Source organism: Natrix helvetica (assembly GCF_964273705.1).
Source record: "Natrix helvetica genome assembly, chromosome: 2".
Lineage (NCBI taxonomy): Eukaryota > Metazoa > Chordata > Lepidosauria > Squamata > Natricidae > Natrix > Natrix helvetica.
In genome coordinates, this window is record NC_138552.1 from 155,536,870 (window position 1) to 155,559,415 (window position 22,546).

Consider the following 22,546-nt stretch of genomic DNA (forward strand, 5'->3'; position numbering starts at 1 on the left):
ACATTTGAAATTATAACATCATGCTATAATGCTAGCTTCGTTAGAGGTTTTATTGTAAATGTCTAAAATTAAGTATAAAAAATCTGGATCTTTGAATGAAGTTCAAATTTTAGAATAAAGTAAAAAAAAATAAAGACATAAAAACTGAGCAATGAAATAATCTGAGGGATTTTGTTGACTTACATAAAATGGAATGGAAATGTCCCTTTATATTCCAAAAATAAACTTCGACATCCTCTATAATTTGTAGGAAGAACTGGAATGATAGAAGCATTGTTGTTTCTGATAGTATAATTGTGCCTTGAATTGTGCTGCCTCAAGCAGACATCTAATATGGCTCTATGACTTGGGGAAGATGGGGGAACTAGTAAATGACATTATTGCAAACACTAAAAGAAAACAGGATTAAATAGTATTAATACAATACAATATTAGAAATAATTAAATAGATTGTAGAATAAGTATAAAATTACCATTGATAGCTACCAGGCACTGGTAAAGAAAAAAGGGGAAAAAATCTACAAAAGGAATAGTTAGATTCTATAAATGTACATTAGATTAACAGAGTTGGAAGAGACCTTGTAGGTCATCTAATCCAACCCCCTGTACAAGCAGGAACTCTGCACTATTTCTGACAAATGGCCGTCCAATCTCTTCTTGAAAGCCTCCAGTGATGAAGCTCCCACAACTTCCGAAGGCAAGCTGTTCCATTGGTTGATTGTTCTCACTGTCAGAAAATTTATCCTTATTTCTAGGTTGAATCTTTCCTTGATTAGTTTCCATCCATTATTCCTCGTCTGACCTTCAGACCTTCAGGTGCCTTGGAAAATAGCTTGACACCCCCCCCCCTCTGTGGCAGCTCCTCAAATATTGGAACACTGCTATCATGTCTCCCCTGGTCCTTCTCTTCATTAGACTAGCCATGACAAGTTTCTGTAACCGTTCTTCATATGTTTTAGTCTCCTAATCATCCTAGTTGCTCTTCTCTGCACTTTTTCTTCTCTGCACTTTCTTTTTTATAGTGTGGTGACCAAAACTAGATACAGTATTCTAAGTGTGGTCTTACTAAGGCTTTATAGAGTGGTATTAGTATCTCGCCCGATCTTGATTGTATCTCTCTGTTAATGCAATTTAGGATTGTGTTGGGTTTTTTGGCTTCCGCCGCATACTGCTAGATCATATTTAACTGGTTGTCCACTAAGACTCCAAGATCCCTCTCACAGTTATTGCTATTAAGCCTGGTTTCACACAGTCTATTTGTGTACTTTTGGTTTTTCTAGCCTAAGTGTAAGACTTTACTTTTCTCTACATTGAATTTCTTTTTGATAGATAGGGCCCAGTGTTCAAGTCTGTCAAGATCCATCTGGATCTTAAGCCTCTCATCTGGGGTGTTGGCTATTCCTGCCAGCTTAGTATCATTTGCAAATTTTGTAAGTTCCCCTTCTATTTCCTCATTTAAGTCATTTATGAAGATATTGAAGAGTACTGGGCCTAAGAAAGAACCTTGTGGTACCCCACTGCTTCCTTCCTTCCATGCAGACCTAGACCCATTAAGGACTACTCATTGAATATGGTTTGTCAGCCAGTTATGAATTCATCTGGTGGTGGTGCTATTTATCCAGCTTTTTCCTAGCTTACCAAGAAGTAGGTTGTGGTCTACTTTGTTGAATGCCATGTAATCTCAGTTCAGGCAATCCACTAATGAGTGTGACATTTTTTGTTTAATCTAGACTCCAGACTGCAAGTATAAACTGAATTGGTTTGCAAATAAAAATGTGCAGGGAAACAAGGGCTGCTATAGTTCAAAAAAGTTGGCCTAGATAGTCTGAAATCAAGACAGCATAGGGTTGTGCTTTTACATTCTGATTTATCTTGCCAGACTGAGCTACCAGGCACTCTAATAAATAAGAATGAAAAATAAAACTGATCCTCTTTGCTTCCTGAACTCAATTGTTTAACTTCCAGGTCTTCTCTGAAGTTTAAGTAATTATTTGGAGCATATGGGGATCCATGGAGGGGAAATTCAGTTGCAATGTTTGCTTATGAAATTGAATGCAGCATTTTAGGTAACTCATTCTTTCTAAATGAACTCTTCACTAGCAAACATTGCTCTTTATTAACAAACAAAAATAAAATAAGGTTTGCTTGATTTTAAACAAAGCAGTTCAGAAGCACTATTAATTTAATACTAGAAAATTGCATTTTATTTTTATTTCTATTCATAAATTGTGAAATTGGAGCAAGGTGACTTGTCTTGGCTTACATAGCACTGAACCTCCATACCAATTATTCCACACATCAACAGCAAATTGATGTCCTATTCCCATGTGGAGCCAAATGATTTTTTCTTGCTGCATCCTAAGCCACTTCCTTCATTTCTCTTGTCTCATTTTTATTTCTTCATGGCTTTTTGAGAATTCTCATATTGCCTCTCCTACTTCAGAAAACCAACATAGAAGGAAATATAGATAGCTATAGTATCTACCTACAAAGCCCATCATCCCAAGTGGAATTCCATTTATCTTTCCTGCTGCTACTTGCTTATATTTTTTATATGTGCAAGCTAAATACAAGGGCAAATACTGGTTCTTTCATACTCATAAATCACCAAGTTGCTTAGTCAGATGACTCAACAGGATTATGACATTTCAAATCAGAATAGTCACTACAATTAAGAATATTAAACAGAAAGGAAAGCATGCAACTGTCTACCAAAAAACTTTATTTGCATTTCCTGTAGCAATATAAATAAGCAGGATAGAAATTTCTAATGAAGATTTTAGAATTTAGAACATCATAGTCTAGTCTTTAGAGAATCTTGTGGAAAAACCATATTGTAAATGAGAATATTTTGGTATCCCTGGACAGTGCTTTATACTTACAATGAAAAATGTAGATATATAAAATAATTTTGATATGGCTCCTATTCATAATAGATTTGGGTTGTTTATTTCCAGGAGATTCACAGTAAGATGAATGACAGCTCATTTTTGAAACTGATGAAAAGCTTTAAAAATAGAAAAAGCTCCAGAAAAGCTTTAAAAATAGAAAGCTTAACGTTGGTTATTTTGCATGGAACACTCATCAGTTTGCCAGAAACATTAAGAGAGGTTTTAGGTTTATAGATATTTTGGAATCAAAGCCAGCCGTTTTTGGAAGTGCTAGTTGAAGCAGAAACAATAATATTATTTAATCCTTTCTAAAATTCTCCTACTTGTCCGCCACATAGCACTTGCTTGCTAGTTATAATAGCACAATATCTTTCTGTCTATTTTTGCTTCCTACAACTAACTCTGTCCTTTCTTTCTTCAACATACAAAGGTGACACATTTCTATTAATTTATAAAAATGGATGGAAGTAATTGAGCTTTTTTAAAAAAAACAGAACTTACCATAAGAACAATGTGGAGAATATTGTTTTTCTATTTCCAAGGGAACATATGGATTTTTTTTCTTTTTGCCTTTCCCTTCCCTTTCCCCCAAAAGGCAAGTTATTTGAGGCGTTGTCTAACTCCTATGGTTTCTGCCAGTACAATGATTGCTTTACAAGACTTTTAGGTAAAAGGAATCTGTGAGGATCCAGGAAGTTGTCTCTGTTATTGTGCCTGCTCTTTGGAATGAGATTCTCCCACCCCCATCATAATTTTCATGTTTGTATTTACATACAAAACATGGAAGTTTTGGAAGTTTCAAAGGCAGTTTTGATGTGTTTCCAAGTATATACAGGAAAACTCAAAAAATTAGAATATCGTGCAAAAGTTCATTTATTCCAGAAATGCAACTTAAAAGGTGAAACTAATATATGAGATAGACTCATTACATGCAAAGCAAGATAGCTCAAGCCGTGATTTGTCATAATTGTGATGATTATGGCTTACAGCCATGAAAACCTCAAATCCACAATCTCAGAAAATTAGAATATTGTGAAAAGGTGTAATATTTTAGGCTCAAAGTGTCCCACTCTAATCAGTTAATTAAGTCATAACACCTTCAAAGGGTTCCTCAGCCTTTAAATGGTTTCTCAGTCTGGTTCAATAGGAATCACAATCATGGGAAAGACTGCTGACCTGACAGTTGTGCAGAAAAACATCATTGACACCCTCCATAAGGAGGGAAAGCCTCAAATGTAATTGCAAGAAATTGGATATTCCCAAAGTGCTGTATCAAAGCACATTAACAGAAAGTTATGTGGAAGGGAAAAGTGTGGGAGAAAAAGGTGCACAAGCAGCAGGGATGACCACAGCCTGGAGAGGATTGTCAGGAAAAGGCCATTCAAAAGTGTTGGGGACTTTCACAAGGAGTGGACTGAGACTGGAGTCAGTGCATCAAGAGCCACCACACACAGACGGGTCATGGACATGGGCTTTAAATGTCATATTCCTCTTGTCAAGCCACTCCTGAACAACAAACAACATCAGAAGCGTCTTACCTGGGCTAAAGAAAAACAGAACTGGTCTGTTGCTCAGTGGTCCAAAGTCCTCTTTTCTGGTGAGAGCAACTTTTGCATCTCATTTGAAAACCAAGGACCCAGAGTATGGAGGAAGAATGGAGAGGCACCCACTGCAAGATGCTTGAAGTCCAGTGTGAAGTTTCCACAGTCTGCATTGATTTGGGGAGCCATGCCATCTGCTGGTGTTGGTCCACTGTGCTTCATTAAGTCCACGGTCAATGCAGCTGTCTACCAGGAGATTTTGGAGCACTTCATGCTTCCTTCCGCAGACGAGTTTTATGGGGATGCTGACTTCATTTTCCAGCAGGACGTGGCACCTGTCCACACTGCCAAAAGCACCAAAACCTGGTTCAGTGACTGTGAGATTACTGTGCTTGATTGGCCAGCAAACTCGCCTGACCTGAACCCCATAGAGAATCTATGGGGCATTGCCAAGAGAAAGATGAGAGACATGAGACCGAACAATGCAGAAGAGCTGAAGGCCGCTATTGAAGCATCCTGGTCTTCCGTAACACCTCAGCAGTGCCACAAGCTGATAGCTTCCATGCCACACCGCATTGAGGCAGTAATTGCTGCAAAAGGGGCCCAAACCAAGTACTGAGTACATATGCATGCTTATACTTTTCAGAGGTCCAATATTGTTCTATGTACAATCCTTGTTTTATTGATTGCATGTAATGTTCTAATTTTCTGAGATGGTGGATTTGGGGTTTTCATGAGCTGTAAGCCATAATCATCACAATTATGACAAATCACGGCGTGAACTATCTTGCTTTGCATGCAATGAGTCTATCTCACATCTTAGTTTCACCTTTTAAGTTGCATTACTGAAATAAATGAACTTTTGCACGATATTCTAATTTTTCGAGTTTCACCTGTAATTCTTTACTGCTCTACTTGATAATTTTAATCTCGTTTTAGTTATTTGCAGTTAAGCTTGCTGTCTCTGAAAGAACATTACTGCCATCAAGGTTAATTTTTAGTATCTGAACCTGATATATAGATTCAAAAGCATACAATTTTTTTTAATATATTTTATGTATGTCTTGAATTATAAAGTGTGTAGGATCTAGGATGAAAAAAAGCACCATCTTGCCAAAACTTTTTTGCAAAACAATGTTTTTGTTGATTCCTGAATAAATATATAGATACTAGAAAATGTATTATAGCATAGTGTAATATAGTTGCAATCAATTTAGAATGATAGTTGATGATATTCAATCACCCTTGGCTTTTTGAACTTTCTCAACCTTCCTGGATCCTCACCAGGGGTCCCCAAACTCTTCAGCTCATCAACCTTCATGATTACAGATTGTTTAAAAAATATTATATGAAAATAATTTAATAAATACTATTTTAACTAATAATACTACAAATAAACAATAAATATAATAATAGATCCCTTATCCAATCCTATCAATCTTTGACCTACTTGGAAACCATGCCATAGACTAACAGTGCACCCATTCTTGGTCAGGATCATAGATGTGGTACTAAACATGATTGATGGATATGGAATTGTGGTTTAATGTTAGAGGGGGAAAAAAGAAAGAAAAAAATGACATGAAATATCCTGCAACTAATTGACTGAATTTTCCTTATTGTAGACTTTTGTTATAGAGTTGATATTTTTCTCATGTGGCAGAGGTGGATTAGCTTGACTTCAGTTTTTAATTAAAATGGAGGAAGAACACTATATCCTTAATTTATACTGGATTACCTAATAAAAAGAAATCTCACTGAGATCAGTGGGATCTATTCCAAAATAAATGAATATAGGAATGTAGCTTAAGGGAATTTGCATTTTTTTAAAAAAATGTGTGTGAAATATTCAAATATCCATGGTGAGAATTTTACAGTATTTACCCTGTATATATATATAGATTACACTGAAAAGCTCCATGGAAATGAATTACTTTTGTTTGAAATAGACATTGTAATAAAAAATGCCAGACATCATTTGGGGAGTATTTCTATGTTGTCAATATGTCTTACTAAAATCTCTTTCCAGATCTTATACATTCTTAACCATTCAACAGTCTGAATATCCCAAAGTACAAGTGTTCTTTATTGGGTGGCTGTCAAAGATACAATAGCACTGAAAGAAGGGACTTGGAAATATTCCTTGTAGTTGCAGTGTCCCATGGTCATGTGACTGCCATTTGCGAGCTTCACAACTTGGCTTCCAACAAGCAAAGTCAAAGGGAAAGCCAGCAGGAGGTTATAAATGCCAATCATATGGCTTACTGTGACACACAGAATTTGCCTAGTAAGGGCAACCGGAATTTCTGCAACTGCCACTCTAAGTTGTCATGGTCACATGGCATTATATTTTATGACTGGGTTGCTTAGTGATAGAGTTACCAGACCCAATTACAATTGTTAAACGAGGACTACTTCTAATGGCACATTCAGATATTACAAAAGCAGTCTCAAATACAAGCATAATTATTGTGAAGTAGGTTTTAATTACTACAAATGTTTTAGAAGTCTCATATTTCTATTTTGTACATTATGACATATCTTCTTTTTATAGAATTTATATAATGCACACTATACATATATTATTTGATAGTTCCAGTGGAATATCTACATATGAAATTTCTATTTTGTTGTTGTTGTTGTTAACAACTTGTAAAAGCACTTTGAACACAAAATATTTTATTATTCAGATCTTTCTTTAGCATAATAGAAAGGCTGAAAACTTCTATAATCTATTTTATTAATTACATATTCCTTTTTATATGTAATCCACTACCGGAATTATCCTGAATAAAATGTACCATCATGATAATCTTTCTAATTTAATTGTGTAGTCTCAGAGCCAGTTTCAAAATCAGTGGCACTGATTGATTTTAAGATCAGGTAAACAATAGTTCACCCCAGGTCAAATGTACAAATTTGACTTAATTAAAATATGATAAACAATAACTACAGTCATAAACAGTATGTTGTCTAGCAGAAACCTCTATTATTTCCTCACGAAAATATCTCAAAATCTACAGAAGAAACTGGAAAAGAAAATATCCCTTGATACGCATAGCACAGCTGCTTCTCCTTTTTTATTTTATTATTATTTACATTTAATGAAAAGTTTGGGATGAAGCAGCTATGAAAGCCCTCATGAGGTGTAGAATTGTTTCAAAAGTACTTATACTAGACAACAAGACATTATATCAAGGAGAAAATCTACTGCTCTGAATTCCAGCCTACTTTTCCAAAAGGATCTGTTCTGAGCCATTTATTGAAAACGACAGCCTGCTTCATAACAGCACTCCCTATTGTTGAAAAACTATCTGTACCCTATGTACAAAGAATGACCTCATCATTTAAATATAGTTTCTCAGACATTTGAGATTTCAAGGGCAAATCATGGCCATGCAGCTGCATCTTTACCTATGCTTGTTAGACTGCTGACCACATCTGTGACGTAATTGTGGTTTAAAGCATTTCTCTGTGTTCCCACAAATACTCTGAATTATATTTTGTCATTTATATCCTGAATTCCACACCATTAAGTGTGAGATATTGTGTAGAAAACTATAGTTAACAAGATACTATTGCACTGAATTTAATCAAGTTATGTGTCTTTAGATGACCACTGGACTTTATTTTGAAAATTCTTTCAAATTTTAAAATGTTTTTAATTTGGGCTCTGAAATAAGGAAACCCATATTCACGTCTACCCATGGTATGGAAGCTGATTATATAACTGTCACTGTCAGTCACTGCCTTTTAGCCAAAGTGGTAAAATTTCACAAAGTTCTAATTGTTGCGCAAAAATTGGGAAGCATTTGCTAAATCTAACCATTGAGATTATGTAAACTTTTTGGTAGCAGAGAGCAAACTGCAGTAGATCTAAATTAAGATAGTGGGGCCCGGACCTATTGTTTTCACACAAATTATACATTAGACCAGTGATGGGATTCAAATAATTTAACAAGCGGTTCTCTTCCCTAATGACCAGCTGGATAGGCGTGGCTTGGTGGTCATGTGGCCAACTCAACACTATCTATCACTATCACTCAGGTTGATAGGCTGTTGCAATGTAGTAAGGGTTAACCAGAGAGGTAATTTCTGTAAGCAGGGCAATAAAGATTAGTCTAGAAACAACACCAGAATGTTTCATTTCTGCCTTCCTTACAGGATTAGCCTGTAAAGTGGAAAAAAAAACAAAATAAGATTTTTTTCTAACAACCAGTTCTCCGAACTGCTTAGAAAGTTAACAACCAGTTCTTATTTATTTATTTATTTATTTATTTATTTATTTATTTATTTATTTATTTATTTATTTATTTATTTATTTCAATTTATCAGTCGCCCCCTCTCTGCAAAGGGACTCGGGGCGACGTACAATTAAATCAAAATACAAGTGTGGCATGGAGGAGGTGACATCAATATTTAACAGTCAAATACAAATGGAAGCCACTAGGTTCAAATAAATAACAATCAATTAAAACAATTAAAACAGTTAAAAACCCCAAAATGTACGTATAAAATATTAAAATTGCCAGGGAGGTTAGAAAGTTCTAGTTAAGCCAGGCCGGCTAGTTGGAACAGGGGGGTCTTGAGTTTCGTGCGGAAGGAGCGGAGATCGGTCGTTGTCCTGATATCTGGGGGGAGGTCATTCCAAAGGGCTGGGCCCATCACAGAGAAGGCCCTATTCCTGGGCGCCGCCCTCTGACACTGCCTGGTGGACGGCACCCGGAGGAGTCCCTCTCTGTGAGAGCGAATTGGTCGCAGGGATGTATGGGGCAGAATGCGATCCTGCAGATAGCTAGGTCCTGTGCCATGGAGCGCTTTGAAGATGGTAACTAACACCTTGAAGCGCACCCGGTAGACCACAGGGAGCCATGCAGTTCGCGCAGGAGAGGTGTTATATGGGAGAACCTCGTTCTCCCCATGATTGCCCGCGCGGCCGCATTCTGGACCAGTTGCAGACTCCGGGTGCATCTCAAGGGGAGCCCCATGTAGAGAGCGTTACAGTAGTCCAGGCGAGACGTCACCAGCGCGTGAGTGACTGTGCGGAGGGCATCCCGGTCCAATAGGGGGCGCATTTGGCGCACCAGGCGAACCTGGTGGAACGCCCCCCTCGCCACGGCTGCCACATGGTCATCCATAGACAGCCGGGCATCTAGGAGGACGCCCAAATTGCGCGCCCGTTCCACGGGGGCCAGTTGCTCGCCCCCAATGGCCAGCGATGGAATGCACTGGTTGAACCGGGAGGCCGGTATCCACAGCCACTCCGTCTTGGAGGGGTTGAGTCTGAGTCTGTTGTCTCCCATCCAGACCCGTACGGCTTCCAAACACCGGGACATCACTTTGACGGCCTCGTTGGGGTGGTTTGGGGTGGAAATGTACAGCTGTGTATCATCAGCGTACAGATGGTATCCCACGCCAAAACCACGGATGATCTCGCCCAGCGGCTTCAGGTATGTGTTGAACAGGAGTGGTGAGAGGACTGACCCCTGCGGCACCCCACAAGTGAGCGGCCTCAGGGTTGACCTTTGCTCCCCTGCCAACACACATTGCGTCCGGTCGGAGAGGTAGGAGCGGAACCACCGCAACACGGTGCCCCCTACCCCCAACCCCCCCCAGCCGGCGCAGTAGGATACCATGGTCGATGGTATCAAAAGCCGCTGAGAGATCTAATAGGACCAGGATAGAGGAGCAACCCCTATCTCTGGCCCTCCAGAGATCATCCACCAACGCGACCAAGGCCGTCTCCGTGCTATGCCCGGGCTGGAAGCCGGACTGGCGCGGGTCTAGATACTCAGATTCCTCCAGGTGACGTGGGAACTGCTGAGCCACCACACTCTCTACAACCTTCATTAAAAAAGGAAGTTTGGAGACAGGACGATAATTTGCTAGCTCCATCGGGTCCAGGGAAGGCTTCTTGAGCAAGGGCCTCACAACCGCCTCTTTCAAGGCGGCTGGCAGGAACCCCTCACTCAATGAAGCATTCACAAGTCCCAATAGCCAGCCTCGTGTGACCTCCCAGGATGCCAGCACAAGCCAGGAGGGACACGGGTCCAATAAACATGTGGTGGCTCGCAGTCGCCCACACAACCTGTCCAAATCCTCGGTGGCAACAGAGTCAAACTCCTCCCAGCATGGTCTCTCAAGACTCGCCTCGGACGTCCCCCCTGGAACACTGAAGGGGGCCCATTCCCTCCCGATTTGAGCAATTTTATCCTGCAGATATTCCCCAAATTCCTCTGCCCTGCCCTGCAAAGGGGGCTCCCGCTGCCTCTGTGACAAGAGGGAGCGGGTCACCCGAAACAGGGCGGCAGGGCGGTTCTCTGCGGACGCAATAAGAGTGGCACAATATCGACGTTTGGCCGCTCTTAATGCCACAAGGTAAGTCCTTAAGTAGGTTCTTACCTGTGTTCGGTCAAATTCGGAGCGAGAGGATCTCCCAAATAGGTGCAAACTGACTGAATCCCACCACTGCATTAGACCTATTAAATTAACTTTAAAAACTAGATGGTTGTTATGGAGCTAGATAAATACAATACAATACAATAGTAGAGTTGGAAGGGACCTTGGAGGTCTTCTACTCCAACCCCCTGTCTAGGCAGGAAACCCTATACCGTTTCAGACAAATAGCTATCCAACATCTTCTTAAAGACTTCCAGTGTTGGGGCATTCACAACTTCTGGAGGCAAGCTGTTCCACTGATTAATTGTTCTAACTGTCAGGAAATTTCTCCTCAGTTCTAAGTTGCTTCTCTCCTTGATTAGTTTCCATCCATTGCTTCTTGTTCTACCCTCAGGTGCCTTGGAGAATAGCTTGACTCCCACTTCTTTGTGGCAACCCCTGAGATTTTGGAACAATGCTATCATGTCTCCCCTAGTCCTTCTTTCTCTTAAGCTAAACATACCCAGTTCCTGCAACTGTTCTTCATATGTTTTAGTCTCCAGTCCCCTAATCATCTTTGTTGCTCTTCTCTGCACTCTTTCTAGAGTCTCCACATCTTTTTTACATCGTGGCGACCAGAACTGAATGCAGTATTCCAAGTGTGGCCTTACCAAGGCATTATAAAGTGGTATTAACACTTCACGTGATCTTGATTCTATCCCTCTGTTGATGCAGCCTAGAACTGTGTTGGCTTTTTTGGCAGCTGCTGCACACTGCTGGCTCATATTTAAATGGTTGTCCACTAGAACTCCAAGATCCCTTTCACAATTACTACTACTGAGCAAGGTATCACCTATACTGTACCTGTGCATTCCATTTTTGTTGCCTAAATGTAGAACCTTACTCTTTTCATCATTGAATTTCATTTTATTAGATAGTGCCCAATGTTCAAGTTTGTCAAGATCCTTCTGTATCTTAAGCCTATCTTCTGGAGTGTTGGCTATTCCTGCCAGCTTGGTGTCATCTGCAAATTTGATGAGTTCCCCATTTATTCCCTCATCCAAATCATTGATGAAGATGTTGAAGAGTACTGGGCTCAACTTCTGTGGACTTTTTGCAATTCTAATAGTTCTATGTACAGTTCTCTATATTTGTAACATTACTGGTGTATTTATTAAAAGATAATAAGTACCGTTCATCTTTTCAGAAGATTTTTCTTTAGAATAATGATTCCCCCATATGTTATTACTTCTGTTTCTTAAAACTTTGTAAGTAAAATGCATACAGAAAATATAATTGATGACAAAGAATGTTTTCATATAAAATGGCTTATGTTTTCTTAAACATATCAATTTCTTATTATTATCCTTGACCAACAATTGGTCACCTGACAACCATTTGAAACAGGAACAAATGCTTTATAGCCCATAAAACACTTCTGGCCACAGTAAAATATTGTGCCACCCTTCCCCTGGTTCACCTTTCTAACCTGTTGCAGCGTTCCGTAGTTATATAAATACAATTTGCAATGTTTCTTGCTCATTTGCAGCACTTTTTTACTGATTTCCAGTGAAATAACCAATTCGAAAGAATGGAGTCACAATTACATTCATGACATTTGCTTAACCGCCACTTAATAAACGCTACAAAAATGTGAAATTGGGTCTAATCATATGAGTTCCTCAATTTAAGACTATAGCGATTTATGTCCAGAAATCTAGTCCCAATTGCAGTCATAAATCAAGGACTACCTACACATTGAGTATTTTTAAGCTACCTTATAGTATACTATGCCTTGCATTTTTTAATTTATACTTTTGTTACAATTTTTTTGTATTATGTTCTTTGGTTCTAAAAAGGCCACTATCATGCTGAACAGGCATTGATAGAACAATTCTCATCTTTGTAATTTCCAAAACAGAAGAAAGCACCAGAGTTATACTATTAAAATGCCAGTGGAACTTTCCTTCTTTCTTCAGAGTACACTTTAGTGTAGCCAAGGCTAGCTGGAGTGGATACAACTCTTCTTTCTTAATCTTCTGCAGTCCTGCAAATGTAAAGTATCCCTGCAGCTAAAACTGTTTATTCTTCTTAAAATATCTCAAGAATATTAATCACAAAGTCTGTTGATTTTCCAGCAAAAAGGTTTCAATACTCAAATACCTCATGACTCAATGCCGCTGCATTAAAAAGCCACCTGGAGTCATCTATGTGTGAGTTGAGTGGTTATATAAATTTGTTTAATAAATAACAACAATATAAAAGTGCTGCGACCATTGTATCTTACTCTTTCTTTTCTAACCCATTCTGGGAACTCAGTTTTGCATTGCCCTCTTTTTCTGCATCTACAGGGTTAGCTTATATTACATGTCACTAATAGGGAAATGGGCTCAATTTGTTTACCTTGCACTATTTAAGATCTCATCTTCATTAGTTCACAGTAATAGAAAGGGACTAAAGTAAATGTAGTAAAGTAAAATAAAGTAAATTTGCAGCATTAGGATAAATTGGTAGATAAAAACATAGAAAATTGTCAGATACTTACTTCTTTATAGCTTGATTCATATACCATGCAAAACCATAATGTGCTTTGATTTGGCTTAGAGTGATGTGTTGAACTCATCCATCAGGGCTTAATAAACCAATTCACTGTGACTTATGCAAGTTACCTCATCCTAAACCCTTAGGTGAGGGTTTCCAGCCACTGTATATTTCTTGTCGAAAGCAGGACTACAACCAAGCTGTAGTATTCTTCCAGCAGAAAAAGATGATTTTCCATGTGGTTTGGAATTATCCTCTTCAGGATCTCCCCTTAGCATTGAGTAAAACATGGAGAATCTCTCATTGTACCCAATTTTAATGGGCTGAATATTTTGAATCAAAATATTGATTTTGAAGCTTCTAAAATAAATATTTGGGATTCCCCAGATGAAAAAAACTGTAGCCATATAATGTGACATAAATGAGGAAAATTTGGGCAATAGTACATTAGCAGAGAAGATGATTTGCATGTAAAAGGTCCCCAATTTCATTCACAGTTACTCCAGTTAGAAAAGTGTCAAGTAACATATATGAAAAAGTCTCAATTCTTTGCCTGCATTTGTAGGCGGTAATGAGTCAGATGGAAAACTATCCTGACCTAATAAGTTATAATATTTCAAGTGAATGTGGGTATACAGATATATTACACAATATATGTGTAATCAATAAAGCTAACCTTTATTGAAAAGGCATCAGTACTTCATGTGTATCTATATTTCCCAAAAAGATGATAAAAATATAGTCTCTTTAAATGAAGGAATGCTACAAAACCCAGCAATTTTGTCCTTCCAAGTCTGTACAAGAATTTAACTGGGAATCCAGAACTATGAACTGGATGTGACTTATACTTGAGTCATACAACCTTTATCTGAATAGATATGCATGTATGTGGGTGTATGCAAACCTCTGCACAAAGTGTTGATTGACATGATTGTGTCACATTGGGACATGAGCTAAACCTGACTTTAGTCAAGTGTGCTTCATAACACTATTTCTTTTCTGTTTTGGAAGCTTAAATCATTTAATTGTCTCATACCATAAAGGATCTTTATTCTAATTTTAAACCTAGGTATGACTACAATGTATGTATTAGATACTGAAAGAACAAGATAGATTCAATTACTCAGACTATAATAACCAATGGAGAGAGGAGAATAGATAGGCTTGGCCATTTGGATTATATATGGAAAGTGTCTCTGCCCTTAACTACTTTCTGCTTAGTACAAAGGGAATAAAGGGAAGATTAATAATTATACAGTAAATGGTCTATTTTTAGAAGACACCTTTCTAAAGTTAAAGTTTATTTTAAATTCACAGCTTAAATTTTCTATTAATGAATCATGTAATTTTTCTGTGGTTTTTTAATTAGTATTCTAAATTTCATTTTTTTTTAATTTTCTATGATTTTAGAAGAAAAGAACTGATTTAAAAGGCAACAACAGAAAACAGATTAATATAATTGAACTTAATTAAAGAGTAAACATGGTGTAATTGCTAGAATGACAATATTTAAAATTTTATAATGAGAATCTAGTTTGCATATTTATATTTATTACTCTCTTAATGAAGATGAGAGATAAAGGCACCAAATGGCTGGGACTACATAACACATACAGGTGGGGCTGGGTTTCAGGAGTGGGAATTGTGAGAAGAGGTTGTTTAATTCTTAATTGTGATGTGCCTATTTTTAGAGCTTGCAATAATGTATTTTTCTAAGTTTTAAACATTGTGGCCAGAAGAAACTATGAAAAGACCTTTTGCCCTTTTGTGAGAAAGAGTGGCAAAAGTTTAGCAAGGCACAAATGGTAAATAGTATGAATGTCTGTGCAATGCAGTTTCTGTGCAAAAAATAAATCTAATCAAAACAACCAAAGGAAACCAAGGTATCTTTTTAAAAAATATATCTATTGCAATTACTATAAAGTACTACTATTCTTGGGTTGCTTTTTTCTGTATTTGTATTTAAATTTATCACTCTAGAAACATCTTGCTATAACATGTTGGTTATATCTAATTTATTCTATTTCAAGAATTTTTAAAAAAGTCATATTACATTGAAATGCTTAAAATGATCAAGATCAGTTTTTTTTTCTAATTTGATTCCTATTTTTAGTACATTCCAAACTGTACTTTTTGAAGAAAAAATTATGTATAAAACTATTGGAACAAAAACTGGATTTAAAAAAATGTTTAGTTGTCTGTGTATTATGAGGCTCCATGTTATTCCCATGTAACCAGCAAATCATTCCTGAATATATCTTTATAATTTTGATCTTTATAAAAGTACCTTCATTTTCTCTCTAGTAATCATGTTTATACATTGTACCAAGTCAATATATATTTTGGTAATAGTTTGTTGAATAAGTAATTACTATTAAAATAAAATGAAATTACTATTTAGGTTTGACTAATATATTCATTATAATAAGGAATATAAGAGCATTAGCTGACTATAAAACTATTTCTCTTTTCATTAGGCATTCCAGAATAATTACAGAGTAATATTTTGTCTCTTCAATCTTACTTGACCAGAATCAGTTCAGAGAGGTGTTTTGAACAAGTCCAGCAATTCATATGGACCAATATGATGTTAATACCTATGTATTGTTGATGTAGAGCAGTTTCATTTCCTTAAAATATATTGCACATTACGTTTATTGCAAGAAAGTTGCACAAGACTTTTTCAGTAGGATGGATAGAGCAGACAAAGAAACAACAGACTTCCTTTACAAAACTATAGGTAGGGCTTTTTTTAACTTTTCCTTCATGCCTCCAATCATAGCTCAACTTGGGCATTTGTCAGAATAAATATTTCTGTGTACAATTTTCTGGAAGCGTTAGAAAGAAACGAAAAAGAATCTAGGAACAACTAATTGGTCAATTGTTGATAGTCAAATTCTATTTCAATATGAAGTCCGTGTATGACAATAAAGGAAAGCTGCTAGCATCAAAGCAGGAACTCTGCGTTTTAGATTCATTTGCCTTGTAGTCCCATTTTTTCTCCCATCTGGATCACAGTTTGCAGAGTTAGGATCATGATTCTTTCCCATTTGGGACTTTCCCCATATGTTCTTATTTCACATTCAGATCTGAGACTAATTTATGATTCTTTTCAGCAATTAGAAAGTTATCACAGGGTTCCATTGTGCTAGAAAGACCAGTCACCACCTGCAAAAACCATGGTTTCATACTGGACAAACATCATGATCATACTGACTCTTTTTCCATCTAGTATAAATTAAGGGATAATGCAGTGTTTCTCAAACTTGGCGACTTTAAGTCCTGTGGACTTCAACTCCCAGAATTCCCCAGCCAGCTATGCTGGCTGGGGGATTCTGGGAGTTGAAGTCCACAGGACTTAAAGTCGCCAAGTTTGAGAAACACTGGGATAATGCAATATACAGGTAGAAATTGCTTTTGATTTTCCTACATCATATTCAATTTCTCTTCCCATTGGCTAAGCACTTTATTTGTATTTATTAATGGTGATGTATCACAGATTTAGTGTATATGTCAGTATCACATTTCTACATGACTATGTTGTTTACATAATTTTTGAATAGCAATACTTTCCCATTAATATTTCAATGCATCAACCCAAAAATACACTCAATTCCTTTCAGATACATTCTAATTAGTGAACTGCTTCTAACTCACTATTTGGATTTTTGTGCATTAAAAAAAAATAAACTACTAAATATGAAAATAATGCTTAACCCTTCCCCAAAGTATTTCAGGATTTCTATTACAAAACTAGAAGCTTTAAAAGTTACTATTAACTCATCTGACAGAACTTGTTTCTTGACCACTATTTTAGTTCATAGACTTATTCTGACTCTTCCCACAGTATCTTAGTTCAGAGTGAATGGAGATAAAGAGATGATGATTTATTCTGTCAGCAATCTGGAGGAATGCTATTGCAAACAGTACTTTATAAATGGGTTACATAGCTTTCACTTCATTTTTTTCTCAGTGATATAAAATTTGTGAGAAAATATGATCCACTTTATAGATTTAATCTAATATCATTAATAAATGAATAATGAATTGAAATAACAGACATGATCTCTTCCCTGCAAGTGGCTTTTCCCCATTTAATAAAAAAATGCTCTTTAAGTCCATGAAGAACTTCTCAGCTTGCCAGTTTAATAGAAAGCTATTTATTATTGGATAATTCAGATCTTTAAAATTTAAGATCATTGTATATGACATGAAAATCTAAATGTTATATGACAGAAATGTTTTAGGACATTAACTTGAAAGTTTGAGAATTTTCCAAGAATTGAACTTTGTCTTAAATTTAGAAATGTAAATTATGTAGAAATGTAATTTAAATGCTACAAAAGATTGTCCTAATTGGAGAATAAATCACAATCTTACAAAGCTTTTTTTTAAAAAGCCAAAAATGCATACTAATCAAATCTAAGTAATAAGGCATTGGAGGGAGAAAAATAGAAAGTTAAGCAGGAGGCAAAGGAGTGGTGTCACCATGACAACCTAGCTATAATCTGGTTTTCAGGGTTGTTCTTCCAAAGTAAGAAGGATCTCTGTCAAAATGTATGAAAATTCATGCTATATAAGTTGCATTATATACTACAATGAAACTTACAATGAAAGAGAAACGACTATAGAGAAATTATATTCTAATTTATTTTGATCTAAGCCCAAAAGACAGTGTATCATCGTGTAAGGTCATGCTACTACATGAATAGGATGGACAGTTTCTCTCATCTCCATTCCACAGAAAAAAATGTGTATTCCTTGGCAAAGTGGTATTAATCATTTAAGATTTTTTTAACCATGAGACAGTATATCAGAGTTTGTGGGTGTATCATGGAGTTCATATATTGGTTTTGCTGAAAGTTCAGCTAAATAGACTTCAACTTTTGAACTCTGAACTTTGTGATTTGTCAAGTAGATGATAAAAATATGATTTTCTAAATGTGCTCAATGAGTACATTTGAACGGTCTTAACATGCTTAGATTTTAGTTTTATCCTTGGTTGTAAAACTCTAGAGTGAGATACTATATAGTACAATGGATTAATTTCAAGATATTTTCAATGCTATAAAAATATATGACAGACTGAGATGTAAACTGTAATTTTACATCTCCTGTAGACTCTAAATGCACGTTTTGGTTTTTGTCACAAGAGGGCAGTATCCGTATTTTAGATTCATTTTATTTCATGAATATTACTTTCAATTTATTAAAATATTTATTGTGGCTAAAACGAATAATCCTACTTAATTTATAGCATTCATTATTTTGATGTAATCATCTACATTCACAGGCCTGTCAAGCTGTCATAGCCCGCAGGCCGGCTATGTCATGTGCAGGCCAAATCTGCCCCGGCTCCACAAAGGCAAAAAAAGTCACAATATATCACGAGCTCGCTCGTGATGCGATCAAGTTTGACACCCGTGATCTGCAAGATACCATATATAATTATTAATACATTTGTGTGCTACTATAACATTTTGTGGATTGTTTCTTTTAGTTTCAGAGGTTTGAGCTGAGAAGTCAACAATACTGTAGCATCAGGGCTTAGCACAGAAGAAGACTCAAGCCAATGGAAAATAACAACTGGCAAATGCAAGATAGGCCCACTAAGAATATGCTCCTGGTGGATATTTAAATATATAGTCAGTAATGGATGATTGATCAAAAAATAAAACTTTCTCCATTTTAATTATTAACAATTTTCTCCAGCTCATGAACAAAGATATTTGCAATATTAAGATTAAAATAATAACAAATATTTGCTATGTAAGGTTTTTATTTTTCTAGAGAAAATTGTTCAATTAATATTGTTATTGTTACTTCTTTATTTTAGATGTCCAACACCCGGTTGTGATGGCTCTGGACACATTACAGGGAATTATGCTTCACATCGAAGGTATGTGGAAAAGTGAAATTCATTATGACAGCAGTTTCCAAGAAAAAGACACTAACAGCAAGTGATTTCAAGTAATAAGATCACTTTCCTACAGATGCTGTACTTAATATAAATTCATAACAGATACAAAATAGCAATCATCATAACAATGATTAAATCTCCAAAACAATTCAGCATTCAATTCCAAATAATTAATTATACTATAAACCATTAAGATCTAATATAGTACTAAAGCAAAATCACAAATAATTTACCTACTTAGCAAATATTACTAGCAAAATAAATTAAGATGTCAGTGTAATAGGTTCTTAAATGTTACATATTCCTACATCAGATACAAAAAAAAAATAGCAACAACCAATTAAAACGCAGCATAGATTCTAAAGTGCTTGAATCAGAAATAAATGATAAGGTAAACATGTCCACCATAGTTATATATCAGTAAATAATCTGCTGCCTGTTTTATAGAGTGCCAAGTATAGAATACAGAAATAATATTTCATACAAATACCAATATGGAAATGTATAGGTGAAAATGGATTAAAAGCTAATTGAGGGACTATATATATTAAATCTAAGTTTTTCCAAAAACCAGGTTGCTAATTATTAAAAAACAGAGAGAATAGGAATATGCGGGCAGTTTTCTAAGTGGCAAAAGTAAGAACTTCTTAAGAATTAGTGTTGGGAGCAGTGCCTTTTATTTTCTACATTTGTTTCCTGATTTAGCTATAAAGAGTAAGCTGGCTAAATTTGCAGATAATAGTAAATTAATTGGGGCAATGGAAACCAAACATGATCGTGAAGAGCTTCAGAAGAATCTCTTTAATACTGGATGAATGGTCAATTAAATGAAAATGTAGTTCAATTGTATTTTTACAAAGTGATACAGATTGGAACCTCCCTGCCCTGCCCCAGGATATACGATAGAATTTTGGGGGGAAATGTTAGAGGTAGTGAAAAATCAGAAAAAGATGTTCATTCATTATGTAGCAGTGGTAAAAGACAAATTCAGTGCTAGGGATCATTAAGATTGGAAATGAAACTGGAAACCTTGTAATTCTGTTATACAAATATATGCTGCATCTGCATATAGAATACCATATAAATTCTGGTTGCTACATTTGAAAAGTACAGAAGGAAAACATAAGAATCAGAGGTCTCAAACACTTGCTTTATGTCAAAAGTCTACAGGTAGTCCACAGCTTAGGACCACAATTGAGCCCACATTTTTTGTTGTTAATGTCTGTTGAGACATTTGTTAAGTGAGTTTTCCCCAATTTTACTCTTTTCTTGTGTTAGTTGTTAAATGAATCATGTTGGCTGAAAGGTAGTAACTTCATTGTTAAATCAATTTGCCTTCCCCATTGACTTTGTTTGTCAGATCACAAAAGGTGATCACATGATCCTGAGACACAGCAAAGGTTATAAATATGAACCAATTGCCAAGCACCTAAATTTTGATCACATGATCATTCAGATACTGCAAAGGTCATAATTATGAAAAAAGGGACATATTTTTCAGTGCCATTGTAATTTTGAATGATCACTAAACAAACGGTTGTAAATTGAGGACTACCTCAATTTAGTACATTTGGAACTCTATAGCTTAGGAAAAAGGCAATAGAGAATGGCATGTTTAAGGATATAGAGATAGAGAACAGGAAAAGGTTTTGTATTTCCTTAAAACATGACGAAATTCAGCCATCTGATGAAGTTGGAACTGGAAAGGACAGACATTTTTTTTTCATCTATCTACTATATAATTTACCTGTAAAATTCATTAGATAAAGTGATAGCCACTGACTTGGACTGTTTACAGTAAAAGGAGAATGGATAATTCCATGTAAAATAGATCTATAATTCTTGGAAGTTAATTTTATCTCTAGGAGGACAATGGCCACAGTAAATTATATACTGTATTACTTTTTTGCTTATGAGCACCCCAGAGCTTCAGGCTGGCCACTACAGGAACCAATGGTCTGGCATTGCTGTTCTTATATTCTTGCTATATATTTTTTAAAAACCCAGAGGACTACAGAAAGCTTCTACCAATTGACTTACATTCCAAATATTTCATTAGACTTCATTAGATATATGTGGCTTGCTGTAGAGTCTTTCTTGATCACATTTGTCTGAAGGAGCCAAATATGAATGTATAGATCTGCCTTATTTATACCATTCATAAACATTATTTGCTAAACCCATTCATTAGTGATTAGGAGGGGCAAACAATCATTCCATATTGTGACTCAGGCCTTTAGGAATTTTGATTTTTTATTATTTTTAAAATCAAGAACCTCTCATTAGCTAAGTCTATATATTTTTATATATCACAGGGCTACCATGGAATAAAAACAGTGTTTCTGGGTCAAATAATAATTAGAATGAAATGTATTTATCTCCATTCAGCATCATTTGCTGACTAGAGTGGAATAACTAATATTGTGCAGATGTCACATAAAAGGATTTGCATTCCTAGACATGGAAGAGCTTAACCCAGATGCTGTTTTGCCCAGTTAATTTCTGGTTCATTTCATGTGTGGCCCCTTTCTAATATATTTACTCATTTTATAAACAGTAGGCTTTTTATATTATTTTCATATGGGGAGGGCTACTTAAATTATACTTGCTGTCTCCACAAAATATATTGACTATGCCTATAAGAAGTTTATATGTTTATGGACTATGAGAATCTGCATTTTGCTTGGAACTGGATTATACTCACAAGCTCAATAGAATTGCTCAGGCACAGTCAATGTGCAGAAATTGGGTGAAGTGGCATGTTGAAAGGGTTTATTTGGATTGCTATGAAATCCTTGCGTTCTTTCATATGGAAGAGTTTGATAGAGATGCTTCCTTTGTATGAGAAGCCCAATTTAACTTCAGTGAAAAAAAAACAAGTACTAGGAATACATTTTGAATTTATAGTAGTGATGAATATTCACTTACAAGTAAATTTCTTATATTAGGATAAAGGTTGGCATTAATGAAAAAGTAATACATTTACAGTGTTTTGTTTTTTTTTACTTTGTGGTTTAGAGATGAAGTGGTTGGCAAAGGAAGAATACTTCACAACCCTAGAAAAGTATGATTCAATTATACTAATTGCAAACTATATAACTTTCTGATTTTCATGATTCAGAGTTCTCTGAAAATCAGCATTGTTCTCATTTGAGATTTCATTAAAAAATAGCTATTCTTTTCTTATTACTCTTAAATTTGAGCCTATATTCACATCTAATGAAATATGAGTTCCCTCTTGTGGTTAATTCTTGCCATTGTTCTTTCATTTAAAA

At 35.9% G+C, this 22,546-nt stretch overlaps 1 protein-coding gene across 12 annotated transcripts in view; it reads left to right on the forward strand.

The window, feature by feature from the left end:
* MYT1L (myelin transcription factor 1 like) overlaps positions 1 to 22,546 on the forward strand; it is a 273,439-nt gene that overhangs the window by 233,341 nt on the left and 17,552 nt on the right. For all 12 annotated transcript variants that reach the window (XR_014174569.1, XM_081943660.1, XM_081943662.1 and 9 more), the window contains one exon: positions 19,188 to 19,250. Coding sequence is in view for 11 of the 12 variants with exons in the window: in XM_081943660.1 (XP_081799786.1) it covers positions 19,188 to 19,250 (63 nt within the window). In the remaining variant the exon portion in view is untranslated. The remainder of the gene's footprint in view (positions 1 to 19,187; positions 19,251 to 22,546) is intronic.